This window comes from Podarcis raffonei, chromosome 3, assembly GCF_027172205.1.
Source record: "Podarcis raffonei isolate rPodRaf1 chromosome 3, rPodRaf1.pri, whole genome shotgun sequence".
Taxonomy (NCBI): domain Eukaryota; kingdom Metazoa; phylum Chordata; class Lepidosauria; order Squamata; family Lacertidae; genus Podarcis; species Podarcis raffonei.
In genome coordinates this window covers 88,628,571-88,648,651 of record NC_070604.1, presented here as the reverse complement: position 1 = coordinate 88,648,651, position 20,081 = coordinate 88,628,571, and the positions used below count along the sequence as shown (strand labels likewise).

At 42.8% G+C, this 20,081-nt stretch overlaps 1 protein-coding gene across 3 annotated transcripts in view; it reads right to left on the bottom strand.

Moving 5' to 3' along the window:
* Positions 1 to 20,081, bottom strand: part of DAAM2 (dishevelled associated activator of morphogenesis 2) — a 212,608-nt gene that overhangs the window by 16,154 nt on the left and 176,373 nt on the right. For all 3 annotated transcript variants that reach the window (XM_053382937.1, XM_053382940.1, XM_053382938.1), the window contains 7 exons: positions 14,021 to 14,105; positions 11,960 to 12,066; positions 11,105 to 11,193; positions 10,335 to 10,503; positions 9,956 to 10,063; positions 7,797 to 7,857; positions 2,318 to 2,449 (listed from right to left, as the gene is read on the bottom strand). In XM_053382937.1, coding sequence (XP_053238912.1) covers positions 2,318 to 2,449; positions 7,797 to 7,857; positions 9,956 to 10,063; positions 10,335 to 10,503; positions 11,105 to 11,193; positions 11,960 to 12,066; positions 14,021 to 14,105 — 751 coding nt within the window. The remainder of the gene's footprint in view (positions 1 to 2,317; positions 2,450 to 7,796; positions 7,858 to 9,955; positions 10,064 to 10,334; positions 10,504 to 11,104; positions 11,194 to 11,959; positions 12,067 to 14,020; positions 14,106 to 20,081) is intronic.

Below are 20,081 nucleotides of genomic sequence, written 5' to 3'. Positions count from 1 at the left end.
TATAACATTTCCATTTCTCATTTTTTAAAATTAAAACCCCCCTTTTGCATTTGTTTTTTACGCTGCAAGGCAACTCATCTTAGCCATGAAAAACAGACACACTCATTGAGGAGAGAGACAGTTATAACTTTAAAAGGTCAGAGCTGGGCTGTGGCACATTTTGAAACAACATAACGTAGAGAGTGAGGCCCTGTCATGTGTCATGATACAAGATAGCAGGGCTGGATTAAACAGCTGGCTAAACACGCTGCAGTTGGAAGGTCAAGCTGGGGCCCAGGCTGCAGCACCATTCTCTGAGAGCACCACTGGGTGGCGCAGCCCTGCAGATCAGAACAGCTTGGCTTTCCCCTCATGGCAGAATCTGTCAATTTCAGTCTCTCTCTCTCTCTGTTTCTCATTTTTTCAATCTTAAATTTCCTTCTCCACATTTCTGCACCAGTTTGTGATTTTTTTTAAAGTCCTCATGAGAATCCAACATTTTAATGCACTTTTTTTTGCAAGCAATTTCCCCTAATATGTGCATTTTTGCATGTTATTTTCACTAAGATTTTTATGCCTGCTTTGCCTAAACATATCCATTTTTGTACACATTACTTGGCTGGCTAACTCCGCCACAAAATTTGGAGCAGTTTGAATTTCAAAAGATAACTGCCGTTTGCTCCACATATTGTTTCAGGAAGTTCAAGTCACATTACAATGTGAACTGAACCGAGTCCTGCCCTCCCCATCTCTACAATGGCACTAGCAGCCATGTTCCTAATACTGCACAGTGACTATTTGAAACAGACTCTCTAGCAAACTAAAAGTGAGGTGAATAACAGCTGTACATCAGATGGCACAGGAAAATATTTTCCACAACCCCAACAAAAGCAATGGATGAGAGCACAAGGCTGAAGGGCTCATAAAGCGTCTGGGTTAGAGCAGGGCTGAGTAGAAGGTAGCCTGGGATCTGCTGATGGGTCTCTGGGTGATCTGAAGTAGATCAGCAAGGATTTCTTGCTCTCAATTGTTTAAGAAAGGCAACAACCAAACGCAGGAGGGGGGTTTTGTATGGGGGGTTTTGTATGGAAGAAGTGTGTAAGCTCAATGCATATCTGTTATTCAAAACAAATTCCTGGGCTCAGAATTCTTTTATTCTTTTGCACCAAACTCCAGTAGGTAGGTATCAGGGTTCTAGTACAAAACATAGTCAGTACTACAAGGCTGAGTTAGAGAACAGTGGCTCCCCAAAATATGAATTCCTACATGATGTAGCCTATGAAAGAAGGGGCATTTCACATGTTGCAGAGACAATAGCTGCCCAGAGCATCCAGGGGTGTGATGTGATGCGATCAACTTAAAATAGAAAGCACCAACTTCAGCTGTAATGTGAAGTGGCTGAAAAATCAGGAAACCTCGCCACTCAGGCAAGGTTCCACCACAACACCAAAAGGGCCTGTGTTTTTTCAAGCTCCTTACATAAAAGAGAAAAAATGGGCCAAGGTGTAACAGACTTACTTGGTGCTATTAGCTGCCTTTATCACACTAGCAAAGCAGGACACGTTTACCATTGTTACACCTTGTTTACATTATGACTTGTTCTCCTTTAAACATTCTTGTGCCTTTATAACGTTTTCTTATGTTTCTTCCCCACCCTAGGTACTGAAGGCTTAGTGCCAACTTCTAGTCAGGAGCAAATAAATTGAAGGTCTACTCTCCTGCTGCTTTACAATTTGCCTCTTGGGACACGATGTACATGCTTTTCTCTGAACACAAATGTTATCAGGTGGAAAAAGAAGTGTCTGTTTTGCTCCAGGTGATACGTTGGGGAGCTAATACAAGCCCCAGTTTCCAATATATGCACTCTTGCTAGCTATCACAGTTTTAGTTCTTCAGTGCTTTCTTGTCTTTCCAGAAGTAACCTACGAATGGTACATTTGGGTCTACTGAACTCATCTTAGCAAAGAGGGTCACTGCTAGATATTTGGAAAGGACCTTAGTTCTGGAGATGAAAATTTAGTCTGTAACTGGAGAATGTATTTAGATCTGGAAGTTGCAGGTAAGTTGCATTATCACAGCATTTCTGTTTAATAACCTTTGTCTAATCAAACGTGCCATTCAAACAATAATTACAGACCTTTACTAAAGAGCCACCCATTGTCCCATGGAAAAAAAACAGCCTTCATTTCTGCAGACAAGGTTCCTTTCTCAATGAAGAACAGATATATGTGCTCTGTGCAACAGCCCATTAAAAATGAAAACAAAGTTACATGCCTCGTATGTGTTTTGGGTTGGAGGACCGTATCAAAGAACAAACATTTAAAAAGCATTTTCCTACCTTATCCTTTGCATCGTTCAGAAGGTCTTCCAGCTCTGAAAAGCTAAAACTGGCTACAGTGATAAAGTCGCCCATGACAGGGACAAATCTATCGCTAGCTTCCCGCATACGTCTCTTCTGGTAGTCCAGCTCCTAAGAAAAGAGGAAGATCAGAGCAACTGACTAGCGAAATTATTAAAACCGGTGCAGCCAAACTGCTAAGACCAAGCAACCATGTGTCTGCTGGGCAACTTTAGAAGCAGCAAGGCTTGAGACATACAAAACAAGGCACTTCTTAAACATTCCTGGTGGCAGAGCACATAGCAATTCAAATCAAATTTCTACCATTCCTATGTTCACAGGCTGAGACCCTGTGGTGGCTTACCTGTCCTCCTGGCTCTGGACCTTAATCTTCAGGAATTGTTTGTTTTCTTTTGTTTTTGAAATAAAGTTTCTAGTCTCTTTATTTACAGAGATATACAGGCAAACATGCAAGAAATATTCTGCCCAAGTGCTCAGCACCTAGCATATTCAGGGTCCATTAGGGTTGTGGGTGTCAGCCCCGTGTTGGGCAAAATTTTCCTGCACTGCAGGCAGTTGTATTAGATGATCCTCGTGGTCCCTTCCAACTCTGTGATTCATTGCCATAGGAGGGTCTGGGAAGGCCTGGCTGTCTCATAGCTGTTCCCTGATTGTGTGTGCGCACTCCCATAATCCCTAGCCATTGGCCATAATGCCTGGGGCTGATGGGAGTTGGAGTCCAACAACAACTGGAGGGTGCCATCTTGGCTACCAGTGGTACACAGTGAAATCAGAGTGGTGATGATGAAAGGGGGGGGGCAAGAAATGGAAGGCCTGGGAATAGACTGAAACAAAGAGGAACATAAAATAGACAGGAAACAAAAACACTGCAGACAAAGTAAAGCTTAACATAAGACAATATGAGACAGCATAAATTTAACCATTATCAAGGAAGATATCCTTTTCCCTTCCATTAAACAAGATCTTTTTTAAAACAGCAACCACAACAGTACATTCCTGAATCACTTGGCAAGAGCTAAGAGTAACACACACAGGGTATTTCCCAGAACATCAAAACAACGAAGGACATTCAGAGTCTAAAGTACCCAACTTTCACTTTTATTTCACATTGCCACAAAAGTGAAAGACCCTACACCAATGTGACTTGGAAGACCTGTTTCTTTCTTAACAAGCTTGTCAGTGCTTTGAATGACCTCAGGAGGTCAGTCAAGGACAGTATCAAGTGCTCCTTACTCTTCCTTTCAAAGCAACTCCATTCACCACAAGGCTTGATAATGGGCACGGCGTAAGCTCTAACCTCTGGGTGTTCTGTTGCCGTTGTGCAACCATTATAGCACGCTGGATTTCCTCCAAACCAAATGAAACTAATCGTTAATCAGATAGTGGTTTATCTTCCACTTTCTTTTTTTCTTTTTTTGAGATTGCAGTTCTGAGCATGTGCAGTTTGGTGCTGCCTTGAACTTGCATATTCAGGTTATCTGCCAAATGGACTTATTTGCCTGGAACAGCAGCAAACACCTTGAGAACTGGATCTCACAACTGAGTGAGCACAGACTGACTTTTGAACACCTTAAACTGCTTGAGATTGTGAAACAGGGTGACCTGGGCTCAAACGCCCTTTCGTCATGCAGCTCAATGGCAAGCCTTAGGCCCATCACACACTTTTAGTCTAATCGGCCTCACAAGGTTGTTGTGAAGATAAGAGGATCAAAGAGAAGTTTCTTGGATTCCCATTAGGACAACTGCAAGTTGTGATAAAATACATGTTCAATGATGTGTTTTAACATGTATGCAAGTTTTCATAGTGCAGGTTTAAAAACAAGTACTTGCCGTAAAAGCTACAAACACAGTTGGCAACAAGGCAGATGGATGCCCTGGCAGGGCTCACAGAGAATGGAGAGTGTTTATGAATTTGCATTTTGATATACTTTGCATTGCCTGCTTCACTCTGTGAAGTTTTTCAGAGCTGGACTCAAGTCTCCTTTTTTTAAACGGTGCTGCCAGCCCTGGGAAGTGAAGGATTACAAAGTGCCTCTGTTGAGCAGCTGACTGTGAACCTATTTTTAGCCCTGTGTTTGTAATAAGGGGCTTTGAAGAGCCCTCTCAACTGTCAGAGCCAGGACTGTGGCGAGAACACGCTGGAACGCAGTCAAGAGTTGCACCTTCCCTCCCCCCCTCCATCAAGTCCACTCCCAACAAGAACCTTCCATTGTTGCTATAGTGCTGCATTTTCACATGCCAAAAGTGGGTGGGGGGAGCAGTGAAATGAATGAGCAAGACGGGGAGGTGCTGGCTGCCAAGGTCTAAACAGAGGTGGGAGGGAGGGGGACGGGTGTATGAATGGGGAAAAGATGTTGCCCAAGAAAGGGAAGGAGAAGGTACTGCAAGGACACTGGGCAAACAACTCACAAGCTTGAAACCAAACCGAATCTATGGTTTATCACTCAACAGCTGCAACTATCCTGTAATTTCTTGGATGCCTGAAACAGCCAACACAGAGGAGCTCTGGGCACACAGAGCTTTCTTAGCATGCAAGGGGAAATGTGCCTGCTGGAGAGGGGTGGGGCGAGCTTGTCAAGGAACAAAGTCAGAACTTGAGAGCGACCTCCTCGATATTTATCATGCAAACTGGCTCTGCCACAACCGCTGTGAATCCACATGAAACTTGAGAATTGAAAATGCACACTGAACAGTATTTCATTCCGTGGAAGCGAGCGCTGAGCAGCATTTCCAAATGGCCTGGCTTGCACATCACACTCAGCCAACTGTTGGCTTAATGCATTGAAGCGATGGAACCAAAAAAATTTTCTTGCCAGAAGCAGGACCTGAGCCAATGGGTTCAAACTACAAGAAAAAGGATGAATACAGTGGAACAAACTGTATCAAGAAGGTGGTGGACTCCTTCATTAGAGGACTTTAATCAGAGGCTGGATGGCCACTTCTCAGGGATGCTGAAATAGTAGGATTCCTGCATCCACAGGAGGTTGGACCAAGTGATTGACAAGATGCCTTCTAACTCTATCGTTCTAGTCCTCGCATCGCATGCTCCAGAAGTTACTATAAGATCATGTTATGTTAGGACTGTAACTAAAAAGGCCAGCTCCAATAGCATTTTATTTAAAAACCCATGAACTTTGTGTTTTGAGTCAACTGACAGCAATCTTGAACCTGCAAACTGAGAGAAGTCAAACTGAGAGAAGTCATTTACAGTGTAAATGGGGTGGGGGGTATTCAGGGGATATTTGGTTCCACTACTCTACTCCCCATGGTCGGGAGTGAGAATGAGAGGGCACCTTAACTTCCTGGCTATCTAGCATATTGAGATACTATTGATGTCACCAGCTATTTATGCAGGAGCAATAATGTTCTCCGGTACAGGGAGAATGAATGTAAAATTTTGTGTTCGGTCCATACCCAGTGCTGCACTCACATAACTAACACCACTAAGGGTCACTTCACACACTGCAGGATTAGCGGGAATATATCACAGGCCCATTCTTAAGGAAATCAGCCCTGAGTACTTTGGTCACCTCATGAGAAGAGAAGATTCCCTGGAAAAGACCCTGATGTTGGGAAAGATGGAGGGCACAAGGAGAAGGGGACGACAGAGGACGAGATGGTTGGGCAGTGTTCTCGAAGCTACCAGCCTGAGTTTGACCAAACTGCGGGAGGCAGTGGAAGACAGGAGTGCCTGGCGTGCTCTGGTTCATGGGGTCACGAAGAGTCGGACACGACTAAACGACTAAACAACAACAATCACAGTCACATGCTGAGTACGTTACTACAACTATATCTGTAACATCTGAAGTAGATCCATACATTAAACTTTGGCATTAATATCACACTGTTTCCTCTCCAAAGTACCCTACATAAATGAATCTTCAGTTGGGGAGATTATTCAAAGCAGCCCCAGTGTTTGCAAATAATTCAGTGTGAAAGCACATCAAACTGCAAGTAGATAAATAGGTACCGCTCCGGCGGGAAGGTAAACGGCATTTCCGTGCGCAGCTCTGGTTTGCCAGAAGCAGCTTAGTCATGCTGGCCACATGACCCGGAAGCGGTACGCCGGCTCCCTCGGTCAATAAAGCGAGATGAGCGCCGCAACCCCAGAGTCGGCAATGACTGGACCTAATGGTCAGGGGTCCCTTTACCTTTTTAATAAGATAAAATGAACTGGATGATAAACTTTACAATGTAATAATTTAGCCTTGCAATGATGTTTGGTTCTTGCTGCTTGACGTATTTTTGCTGCAACAGCGATGATGATAAAGAGTCATCCCAAATCACAGGTGGGAGGCAGAAGTAGCATGACTTTATGAAGGCCACACAGAAAAGCCAGTGGACAGCCAAGAGGAGAAAGTAGGTGTTCTTGGCTCTAGGTCCTACATTCAGTTCACCAGACCACAATCCCCTAGAGAAGGCCCAGTATGACTGAGTCTTTCTGTTTTGCAAAAGCCCGTTGGCTCCATTCCTTGTTTGTCCAGTGTGATTCTATTCACAGGGCTTGTAGTAACAGGGATACTTGGGATTACCCCCAAGTATATAACATCGAGTAGAAAATGAAAGGACTGAGCCACTCCCTAGAAAGTAGGCAGGCAATTCTCTCTGTGGTTGTTTTAAACAACCAACTACAAGGTGCCTTCCCTGCTCCATTATGGATGCATGATCCACTGAACTAGAAATGTGCTAGGGAAGTCAGGGCAGGAGCCACAGCTCACAGGTAAAGCAAGTGTTTTGCATACAGAATAGGATGGGAAAGATCCCTGGACATGACAAGAGTAGTAGACAATATTGAGTTTGATGGACAGAACAAGCTGGTGTAAGGCAGCTACATGCCAGGCTGTGGTGCAGGGGGTGGGCAAAAGGGAAAAGAAACAGACAGCCATGTTTGGTGTGAGAGACTGTCCTCTGCTACTTGAAGGATCTTGGGCCCCATTGGTGGCTGTTCACGTATTGAAAAAGTGAATCAGGTAGGTTTGCCAAGTACAAACTGAATCAGTGTTTTCCCCCATCCTTGGTTGTATTGCAGCACCGTACAGCTGTGTGACCAGCACTTCCATACCTGCTTGCTTCCCTGCCTTTCTCCCTCCTTGGCAGATGTTTTGGCTGCTACTAAATGATTTGACACATAGGCTACACCCCACCCATTCAGACCTGTCCACAGAGGCCACGCCAAACACCTGCTCAGAGACCAAACCTCTCTGAAAGAAGCAAAAGCAAGTGTTCCAACATTTTTAGGGCATGTCATTTGTCAAACTCCCATCCCCCCAGCTCTCAGTAGCAGATCAAACAAGTTTCTTAAGGGGTACATCTGGTAATATCATCAGCCCAGCCCTACGGGAGACGGTTTTAGGGAAACAGGCAGTGCTTGACAAAAGAAGAAAAGCTCGTTCTTCTCTCACCAAAAACACAGTGCCTGAGTTCCCGAGTGAGTATTTAGAAACCACGAAATACTTACAGCTTCAACAGCTTTCAATCCAGTCTTTATGTTGTTCACTTCCTTCTCCAGCTCCACCAGGCTGCAAGGAGACACAGAGAGACATACAGCAGTTGAAAACAAAAAGGGCAGTGTTACATGGGAATACAGGAACTGGTGAGGCAGTAAAGATCGCTGGTCCATCCAGTCTGGTATCCTGCCTCCGGCCCCAGCCCTACACCAGATGCTTTAGAGGTGGCAAGAAGAGGTCCATTCTGTGTTGCATGAGCTTTTAATAAGAGGGTTCAGACCCTGGGCTGCTTGCACTCACACGCAAGATCCCACACTATTCAGAAGAGAATAAGCCTTTCAGCCTCTGGATAAATGAAATGCCCAATTTTGACATGACATGGCCAGCTTTAAATCAAGCAGAGAGCTTCTGCTTCTCTTCTTTCAACAGAGGCCTTTGGGGGGACTAATGGACTGGTTATTTGTTTGCTATTGACTAGTTTTTCATTCTGCTTGTGTCAGGTGTCAGAGGATCCAACCCCCCACAGTAGGTTGCCAGGAATGGATAAAACAAGGAAAGTTCTTACCAATGCTATTTATTCAATATTCACAGAGATAGGCTTAGAAATGCAGCCTCTTTTAGTAAGGGTGTTGCTCCAGGTGAAACCCCACCCCTTCTGTCTCTCCCACTTCCTCATGAGTCATCGCTACGGGTGATGGAAAGGGCCTTTCGCCTTTGAGGTCTCTGCTCTCCTACTTTCAATGCCCACCGGGTTCTGGAAGGGGGGGGTCTGGAATGCTTTCTAAAGACACTGAGTCATTCAGCTGTCTCTCCCCTGCTGCTGCTGCTTCTTCTTCTTCCTCCTCCTCCTCTCCCATTTCCTAGCTTTTCTGCTCATCTGCCTCTGAGCTGTAACCTTCCTCAAACCCCTGTTGTAATTCTGAACTGTCTCCTTCTTCTCTGGAAGGGTCAGGCTGGGGAAGCAGTCTCCACCACTTCTCCTCTGCCCAGTCCCTGACATCTTGACTTATGTTCTTTACCGCCTCTTTTAGTATGTATCTTTTAACAAATTTAATCATTTTCTGTTCTTGGGCACCTAGTGCAGAAAGGCAGGACAGGAATTCCATTGATTAACTATTACCTGCTTAACCCACAGGCAGGAACCCAGCACTAGAATAATCATCTAAAGATGATCAGCTTCTTCCACCCCACTGACATTATTATGCCCTCCTCCCAAAAACTGATAGCAGAATACAATGCACATCCACTCTGAAGTATGCCAGCATGGTGTAGTGATTAAGAGTGTTAGACTAGGATCTGGGAGACCACAAAGCTCCTAGGGTGACCTTGGGCCAGTCATTGCCTGACATTCAGAAGACATCTTAAGGCAGCCCTGTTCAGGGAAGTTTTTAATGTGTGATATTTTAGTGTATTTTTGGTTTCTGTGGAAGCCGCCCAGAGTGGCTGGGGAAACCCAGCCAGATGGGCGGGGTACAAATAATAAATTATTATTATTATTATTATTATTATTATTATTATTATTATTGCCTCTTAACCTAAACTACCTCACAGGGTTGTTGTAAGGAGAAAATGGATAGAGAGGGAGAAGCATGTTCATCACCTTGAAGTCTTTGGAGGAAAGGTGAGATAAAATGTAATAAAAAAGTGAAAATGAAATGAAACTGAGTTTAATGGGACTTATTCCCAGGCAAGAATTGTACATTGTGACATGAGTAAAATAAGCCCTTTTGATTAGTTGAATAAAAAGTGACCATAAAGATCCATGGAAAACTGCTAATGTTGAGGGATAACTGTTGCTTTTCATGCAATAGTATACTGAGCTATAAAAAGTGGCAGAAACGTAGAATTGTAGAATTGGATGGGTCATGCAGCCTAAATTCCTGAAATGCAGCAATCTCAACACATGGTCTCCCATCCAATTTGAAACCAATCTGGACCCTGCTTAGCTTTGCAAATGTGCTAGCAGATTTATTGCTGCAGCATCATGTGAATCTAGCCACTAATGCTGTACAGGTCATATTCCATTTTTCACTGCAGGTTAACAGCCTATTTTACAACACATTATTATATGTCGCCTCTAGTCAGGTTGCCGAATGAGCAAATGTCAACACAATGATCTAGTACCCATCCTTTGTTGAATTTTTAATGCCAGCCCCAGCCCCAAACTTACTTGACTTTTGCTGCTTCTGGAAGATGCTGTAGTTCAGACTGCATGTCTAGAATATCTAGGTAGTTCTTTTCAAAGATCATAATCAGGTAGTGTAACAGCGTAATGTTCCTAAGAAAAACAGATATGAATGAGGCAAAAAAACAGGATATCTGGAATAACTGTCTGGCATGAAGTAAGGCTCACCAGTTCAGGGTTAGATAAGCATCAGCATTTATGTTTCTTTAATAAAAGCCATGTAAACAAAAAGCAAACATATCTCTTTATAACAGCAACAAAAAATATTTCACTTGGACCCACCCATCTAACAGAGAATGTTTAATGAAGAACAACATAAAAATATTTATAAGGAATAAACAAGCAAGTAAGCAAATAAACGTACTTATCTATGCTAGATTTGGTGTCTGCTATTTTATTGAGGCTGGAGACCTTAAAGCCATAGGCGTTTCCTCTTTGCCCCTTGTTCATGTAGTTGCCAAAGGCTAAAACGACTTCCAGGAGCTGCTTCAGCCGCTTACTACGTGTGAGCTCCTTGGAAGCCAGGAGAAGAGCTGAAAGAGAGAGATAAGAAATTCCCTTAAGTTAACAGAGTGGTGCCATTTCAATCAGCAAATGTGAGGCAATCATCCTTCTTCCAAATCCCAAGTCCCAAGGCAAACAGCCCCTGCCCCAGTCATTTTCCCTCGAGAATCAAAAATGTATAAGAATGTCACTAAAGAGCTTTTTCATTACAGTGAAGAGCATATACAGCAACTTCTGGTTTCCATTCAAAGTGAAAACCAGAAGCTGCAGCAAGCGGAAATTTTTTGGTATTTACTGTCAAGTGAGGCAGAGGTACCCACACATAGTGGGTCTCACATAGGATGGTGGTCTAGCTAATGAAAGAGACAGAGAGGAGCCAGGCAATATAAACTACACTGTCAGAATTGTGACTGGACCTACCACATGGTGGTTGCCTTGCACTGACCGCGACACTACCCAGTGGAAGACAGCCAATGCTATTCCTATTCAGAGTAGACCCATTGAAGTTAATGAACGCCACTAACTTAGGTTCATTCATTTCAACGGGCTTACTCTGAGTACGACTCAATTGCCTACAGCCCAGCATCTTTTTGCAAGTCCTGCAATGGTCTCTGAAAACTTTCGCTTTACCTTCTACTTTGGGTTTCGCTTCTGCAAGCCTCTCTGGGAACTTCTTCTTAAAGAATAATGCTTGAAGCCGCTGCTGGTAGTGGTCGATCCTAAAGTAGCGAAAGATGTGGGTTATATTTCAAGGGAGCCCCAGAAAACAAAGCCACTATGAACTCAGTCTGTATTTATACAAAACCTAAAATGACTAGGGTATAACCTGTGGCCCAACGGATGTTGTTGGGTGCCAATTCCCATCAGCCCCAGGCAGCATGGCCAGGGGTCAGAAATTATGGTGGAGGGCCACAAGTTCCCCACCCCTGAACTAGAGGATGCTTTAAAGCCTCGGTGGGTGGAATAAATAAGGTGGCTGGCAGAGTTTAAGAAACATCATCTGCCATTTGGCTTTGGGCACTAAGATACTGTATAGTACAGCAGAGTGCTAAGGGCTATCATTAACAGTCATCATTTCACTTGAAATGGAGAAAAGGAAGGAAGGAAGGAAGGAAGGAAGGGGAGAGAGAGAGAGAGAGAGAGAGAGAGAGAGAACAATCCAGATGCATAGAAATATTTTTATTCAGTCTAACAAGCTTCCAATATTTCCTTCCATCAAGGGCACTCATAGGCAAAACCAACATGAGTCTTTGGCATCAGACTCTGTTGCGAATTGCAACATTTTATGCAGTGCTGGGCCAGCAATATCTTGATAAAGGGATTTCTATTAGTGGCTTGTGATCAATTTTAGCTGACAAGTACAACAGCTTGAAAAAGCAAACAGGAGATTCTGAATAACATCCCTGCTCTTATTCCCTCCTCCTGCCATGCCTACAGATACACCACACAGAGAGACAGAGACATTTATATGTAGTATATATACACCTGCTCATTTCATAAAGAAAACGGTCTGCCCGAGCCATGCGGTCAATTTCATGCTTGTGTTCCTCCAGCAGATCAATATCACTCTTCTCTGGGACAAACTTCAGTAACTGGAACCACAGGTGGGGAGAAAAAGGAGAAAAAAAGACAGCATGAGAGAACTAACCAGGGCAAGGGGAAGACAGCAGGAGAGTCAACTAATAGGGTTGCCTACTGTAAGAAAATGCTGCTTGGAATTCCCCATGTGACTGTAATTTCTAAGCAAGGCAGCTGTGGTCATACAAGTGACCTTTCTGAAACATCTGGTTGGATTCTCTGACTTGGATTCTCCCCTCTGTGACCCTCATTAGATACTTTCAAATTCCATATTGGATTTCCCATATCTAACAGCTATAGGCAGTGTATGTCTAATAAAGAACTCCCTTAATGGCCAAAGGCACTCCTGGGTGTAAATGAAGGACAATCTGGGCCTAAAAGTGTTGAGCCCACTCATCCTCCAGTAGACACAAAGCTTTGACTATTCCCCCCCACACAACTTTTAAAAATGGTTTTGCCCTGGGGAGACAATGAACAATATCAGTGTGACTGGGCAGATGCTCAATAGAGGCTCCTATTCATGTGTTGAACTTAAAAGCTCATACGTTGACAGATTTTTTACATATCTAGTGGGAGTAATGTTTTGGCCTGGCCAAGCGTGTGTATGTTTGTGTGTGTGTGTGCGCGCGCACACACACACGCACAAAAGCTCCCTAGTTACTAAAACAAACAGCCTGCAAGAAACATCAGACAATGGTTCTGCTTTTTATCATTCCCTCCTCTATACTAAGGAGCAGTTTAAATGCCAGCAATCCATAGATGTGATAATGGTAGTGCAGGAAGCTATAATAGCCAAAGAACACTGAAAACTGGAATGCAATGTTCTTTGTGGATACTCTCAACACCAAGCTAATGTACAAACCAAGAGCTTTTGGAATATTTATTCATTTAAGCAGATTTATATCCCACCCTTTGATCATACTTATAATGCCCAGGTTGCCTAAACAGAAAGTCAAAGGACCTTCCAAAGGGAGATGCTAATCTCATTTTAGCATGTAAAAGAACTCATAGTGCCTATCTACTCAGAAGTAAGACTTACAGCCTCCAATGGGACTTACTCCCCAGTTAAGTGTATATAGCAGGCATCCCCAACCTGCAGGCCTCCAGATGTTTTGGCCTACAACTCCCATAATCCCTAGCTAACAGGACCAGTGGTCAGGGATGATGGGAATTGTAGTCCAAAACATCTGGAGGGCCGAAAGCTGGAGATGCCTGGTATATAGGATTGCAGACCTGGTGGTTTAAGGGACTAAAACTACCATAGCAAAAACAATGGCACAGATGAGATCCATACCAAAGCATCACCTGCAACTGAAATAAAGTATAGTGGCAATTGGTAAGTTTGTGGCTGAGGTTAAATATCAGATGAGGCCACCACACTGTCATACATTACCCTACACTAGCTCAGCACACCCTTTTTAAAAGATACATAGATTACCTCACTCACCCCCAATTCTAAATATTTTTTTCCACTACCCTTTCTTCCTTCTGTTTTTCTTTCTTTCTTAAGTCTTAGGACCAGCACTGCCCTCCCTCACAATAGTAAATTAATACTGGTTCATCTGAAATTATTATTATTAGTTTAGTAGACCAACAGCTATGAAGGAACTCTGAAGAAAATTGACATATTAACATGATGTGAGTGTTAGGTTGGAGAGATGATGTTTTTTTTTACATTTCAAAGCCAAATGCAGTTATTCCAAGAAGTAAAGGCTGCCTTCAAGTTGTATGGCCCACTGTGGGGCAACCTGTGGTATTCCAGAGGCTGTTGGGAATCAAACTCTTATGAGGCACCATGAAGTATGGACAATGGTCAGGGATAATGGGTGTTGCAGTCCAACAACATCTGGAAGACACAGGTTGCTGACCCTTGCTCTAGATAATGAGTAGCATGACATGAGTGAAAAGAGGATGAGAAATATTCCCATTAAAATCAACATGTTTAGTAGCCCTTACAAAGCATATTACCTGTTCCAGCATATCTTTAGCAAGATCTTCTTCTTCATCCATTTTCAAGATTGCTTGTCGGATTTCCTCATTGGATAGCTTCAACCTTTAACAACATCAATATTGCCCCATTATTTTTATTAATAATAATATTTTATTATTATTATTGCTTGCATGGCTAATTTTGATCAATCTGAAAGTTCAGCCAATATTCTGTCGTAAAAACTTCCCTTAGATCTATAGGAGTGAGCAAAAGTCAAACCTTGCAAACATTTCCCCCCTCCATTCTTGAGTGACTGGCAATGGCTACCATAGGAATTAACTTTAAGCAATCACAATATATTGGGGGGGGGGACTATTCACACAGGGCCAACTTCCCAATGGAGTTGGTGGAAGAACCTCCATACATAAGGAAAACATCAGTGGAGATACACATGACGGGACCCTTCAAAGTCTAATTTATAGTACCTTGCAGAAAAATAAGAAAAGAAACACTGAAAAATTCCACACTTTTTGTTGCCTTCATAGTCTTGGAATAGTGAATAAACAAATGTCAAAGCTTCCCAGACAGGAAACAGGACTAAGCCTGAGATATTTAACACATTTTAACACTGCCCAATATAATCAGCAGCTAGTAATTAAAACATGGAAGGTTATGTTAAAAATAAAAACCTTTAAAATTTGAGCTGTGCTCTTTCTAGCTATTCAAAAATGTAAGGCCAAACTTATGCCCTTCAGCCAATGCATAGCATAGACCCAGAAGACAAGGCATAGCCCTATATCTGAGCTGGGAAGCTGCAACTGGAAACTATGCTCTACAGCAAATATGCACTGAAGCATAGAACAGGCTGTCAGAGAGAGACTCCACTATTACTCTTATTTTGTCATTTTCCTTCATCTAAATATATATACACACAATTCATATTGAATGGATAATGGGTCCTCTTTGTGTATGGAAAATCATAACACTCATCCTTCCACTTGGCATCAGTTTCAGCAGGGAAGCCAAAAACCGAAGAGGCCATGGAGAATGAATTACCCTCCTACACCCCCAAGAGAAGTTCCCCTCCAACTCGAATTTCAGAACCATTAAGCAAGATACTCCAGAGAAATCTGTGCTGCTCCTGCCTATGGTCATAGTTACTGTGGCCTCACCATGTTTTCAGTTTCCAAACCCGACAGTTTGATGCCTTCCCAAGGTGCTCAGTTATCTCAAGATTTAAAATGCTAAAAGCACAAGCAGTGAAATCTAAGAAACCGAAACACTTGTGCAACTGTACTAAGCAACTAACAAGGAAATGTTTGGTTCAGGCAATCTGTCCTCCTATCACAGAGAATTACATGGTCCCATTCTAAGATGCAATTCAACAAGACTCACTGAAAGTCTGCAGGTGAATACATGGAGCTTAAGGTGTGCCTCAAAGATCCCTGCAGAGTCTATTAATCTCAGGGCCAAATACATCACTTAAGCTGAGATATGTAGCTAGTATAAGTGTACAATTGTTGGATATAAGCATATACCAGTTGCCAAGGTAGTAGATGATCTGTATCAGTACCCTAATGTGGAGATTAGAGGGCTTAATCCAGATCTAAATTTGGGGGCCTGTCCATGCAATTTGCACTGACAAATTATTCATTTGTCTCAAAGAGAGCTTTATTTCTCTATGCAAATTGCTGGCGTGGGGAAGCCAAACTGAGGGGAAAGGGTTAAAAAAGGGCATATGTTCCACCCTAGAGTCTCAATTCAAATCAGGGGCCCTGTAAAAAGAAAAAGAAGTTCTCCAGTTAGGGAGACACATATTTATATAACTTATTGTCTAGTTTGGCCCTCAGACTATACTAAGCCAGCACACAGCTGCAACTCACGCAACTACAAATGCGCTACTCTCTCTCACACCTAGAAATGGATGAGCAATTGGGCCAAAGGGCTGTTAATCACGTATTTTCATTATTATTGTTATTTTTTTCAAAACTTCTGACTAACCACGCAATGGATCTTAAAATAGCCAACAGTAACATAAAGCAGATGTGTTGCTTTTTAAGCAAAAACAGGTGAACTGGTTTGAACAAAAACCTAAAGCAGATCCCTAGAATCTTTCCACTCAGGGTTGAGCGAAGATGACTACTTGGGGGAAGAGGGGGTGCTGGTTGTAATGGAGACACCACATTAAAGTGTGATTACGGCCAGAGAAGAAACACTAAATAAGTCATATCTCATTGTTGGATATGTATCAGCAGTGATTTTCCTACTGGTTTTATAGGAGCCAAATATAGATTTCTCCCACTGGCATAACAACTGACAAACCCCAGACTGTATGCATAATTGAAGCACCATCATCTCTGCTTCTTATTTGTTTACTAAAAAACAAAAGCTATGGAATCACAACCAAGTTAAGCGGTTGCTGGCGCATAAAAGCAGCAGAATGGAACACGGTAGGGCTACACTGAACAACACCTTTGAATTTTTAAAGTGAAAAATATAGGGGTTTTTTTGGCAAGGCAAAAAAACAAAAAAAGCTCTTAAAACCCAAAGGTCCTTTTGAAGATGAAACACCCCATCTGTTCCAATCAAATGATACTGCTGAAATCACATGATTTCCAAGAACTGGTACCCAAACTTGCTCGCTTACCTCTTCCCTCCCAAACCATTTCCCTTTTATTATATTGTATCTTATCAGGTGATGAGTCTGTGGGCAGGGGGTGTATTATATTTTAATCCATGTATACTCTTTAGAAAGTTGGAGGAGGAGGAGAACTTGTATAGGGAAGGCAGAAGCATCAAAGAATGTTCTAGCATACTGAGGCCTATATCCTGTAATCGTAAAATCCGGGTGACTTGTGCAGATCATAACAAGATGAAATATACTCAGAGTCGCAAAGTGATTTCATGCTCTTTATTCAGCTCATAGTGGTGAGAAGGAATGAATGAAAGTCCCCTCAAAGTATCTGCTTTATATACATTATTTACACAATGGGCTGCACATGATTGGCTAATTCCGGAATTCTACTGTAAGCCAATCAGGTTGTGGATTCACTTCTATCTGGAGCATGATTGGGTGGTTCCTGCCAACCAATCATACTGCTGCATTGTTCTAGGACCAATCAGACTGCTGCATTCTGAATCCTATTGTTCTAGGACCAATCAGACTGCTGCATTCTGAATCCTATTGTTCTAGGACCAATCAGACTGCTGCAGTTTGAATCCTATTCAACTCAGTACATAACACAAGATTACATGGTGAACACTTATAAGCTGCCCATTAAAAGCAAAAAATTCCACCAAGAAATGACTGAGATACAGCACCTTAATATTTCTGCTCTAATTGGAAAACAAACAAACAAACAAACCCTTGAATTAGTCTATGCACAACCATAACATACATTTACTTATTTGACTTTTGCCAAGCTTAACACTCTCAAAAATCCAAGAAAAATTGTAGGGATGTAACCCTTCTAGATTTAGTTAAAAACCTTCGTGAGAAATATGAGGTTTCATTAAAATTCTCATTTAAGTCAGGAGCAAGTCACACTGCAACAGGGACTCAGTGCCAGATGCACTCATCCCAAAAGAAAGATGGCTGCCAGAGTAAGGCTGTGTACACGCCATACCTTTAAAACACACAACTTCCCCCAAAGAATCCTGGGAACTGCAGTCTATTAAGGGTGCTTTGAAATGTACCTCTGCAAGGGATAAACTACAGTTCCCAGGATTCTTTGGGGGAACCAATGCGCTTCGATGTTGCGTGCACAGACTAAGGAAGAAGCTTGCAGCTGCTGAAGCCAGTAAGTTGGTAAAAGGGCATAGCTGTCAACCTTCCCTTTTTTTGCGGGAAATTCCCTTATTCTAGCGCCGTTTCCCACTGCTTCCTGCTGCTATCCTGGATTGTTAGATATCCTGTAGACTGTCCCTGGGACAGGTGAGGCTGCTGATCCCTTATTTTCAAGGCTGCTGATCCCTTATTTTCAAATCTGAAAGTTGACAGCTATGTAAAAGGGGGACCAGTGGTGTGTATGTGACTCACTAACAGATGAAGAAAGTGTGAGTAAGATTGTGAGAAGTTCTACATTGACAGCGTCTGCTACCTTCATTTGCTGTCCTGCAAGATCTGTCTTAGCCTGAGGCCCATTCTGTTGTGACTTACTTCTACTATCACCCTGCTCTCCTGTCTGCCACATTCCAGCACCTACGACTCCTTTTTTTCCTGCTTGCTGAGACCCAATATTGGGCTTTTACAGTTAAAACTGCTAATTATATTCACCGCTTTCCTGACTTCTAACCTTGGCCAGGTAGGTTTCTGAAGATTACGGGGGAAATAAAACACTGCTTATTTCTCTTTCCCACCACATTAAGTCACGCAGAGCTGGCGAGACCCAAATGTCTGAGTAATCTCCAAGTCAGGCTGAAGCTGCACTATTATCAAAATGCTCCTAAAATGATACTTAGCCTGCCGCTGCCTTGATCCCCTTAGGACACATGAATGACCCCTATTGACTCTACAGCCTCATTCATCACTAAGCTCCTCAGGACACCTCAGCTGATTTAATGTCAGTAGACATGAAGTGGCTTATTGTTTGGCCATCTTGCACAGAGAAGGGGGAGATGGGAGGAAAGAGACAGTGACTTATTCCAAATATGCCTGGGAGTCATGCTGGATTTGCCTTTTATTTTTTTGCATCACAGCACACTTCACAGATGTGGCTGTCTCATTTTTCTCCTTCAAGATGGTCACTGGTTGGGTTTAAGCTAACTGCCAAAACTCTCACGCAGAAAACACTCCACATTCATCAGCCATCTCTCCTCAGAAGAAGGAGCGCAGTGCTATGTTGCGGCTCCATCTTTAAGCTGTGCTCACTTTGACGGAAGATGCGCTGTCACAAACGCAGGCAAGGCCATTTATTCTAGAGCCATGCCTGTCCTCAAAACCACCAGGATACATTTATGCTCATATTTGGGAGAAAGGGGGATATTTTCTCCTTTAAAAATTGATTCATTTACCGGTATCTTATCAGTATAAACCATACAATTGAGATACATGAATGTTGCTCACCAAGACTTCATGTAGCAAATGGAGGGGTCAGAAAGCTTTTAGGTGAGAGCAAGGGATTTGATGGATATTAACAGGCTTCCTTTCCTGCCCCACAATATTATTTTTCTGCATGCACATTTCCTCCTTATAGGGACACAAGAGAATTCCCTTTTTTGTAGAGGAGAGAAATGGGGAGGCTCTATCGGCACAACAGCTGTCTGTGAGCAGCCACATGTGTGAAGCTGCATGGCCATAACTTCCAAGATGGGAGAAAGGCTACTTAAATCTTCACGATGTACTCAGCCTTTCCCCTCTGTGATAACTATCAACAAGACACCTTCATGAGCCCATGGAAGTCCATCTTAAAAGAGGGATGAGCAACTAGTGGCCTTCCATATTATGTTGGACTTAAAATTCCAACTAATCTCTGACCACTGGCTATGCAGCTGGGGCTGATGGGAGTTGAAGTTCAACAACTCCCTCTCTTAAAGGAAACGGTATTGGGGCTGATCTGAATATGCCAAGAAAATCAGTTGGTACAACTTTGCTGGGACTGTACTACTTCATTGTGTGTGGGGGGGATTCATAAATTTGAATGCTCCAAGTTACATGCATGTCAAGACACACAAACACACCACAAGCTGCTCAGAGAAAAGGTTAGACTCCTTCTTGGCATACTGTTTTTCTGGGGGAGGGGACAGGAGTCCCAGTTCCAAGTATTTTAAAGAGCACACCCTGGATTTTACATGCACATGACCTTCAGGTCTGATGGGCATTTTGTTATCAGGTATCTACATCCAAGTAGAACTAAGAACCAGCCCTTAAAATCTGGGCAAAACATAGGCAAAACCAGTAACGACCTGGTCTACCTTGCTCATTGATCACCTCTTTCTTTATACGGGTAGGAGAAGGGGATATCTTAGTGCTGAACAGTAAAGAACATGAGGTGGTATTCAACTATGTTTTACTCAGAGTAGACCCATTGAAATGCATGGACCAAAATTAGTAATGTTTGATTTCAATTACTCAGATTTTCAATCTGAGTAAAACTTTGT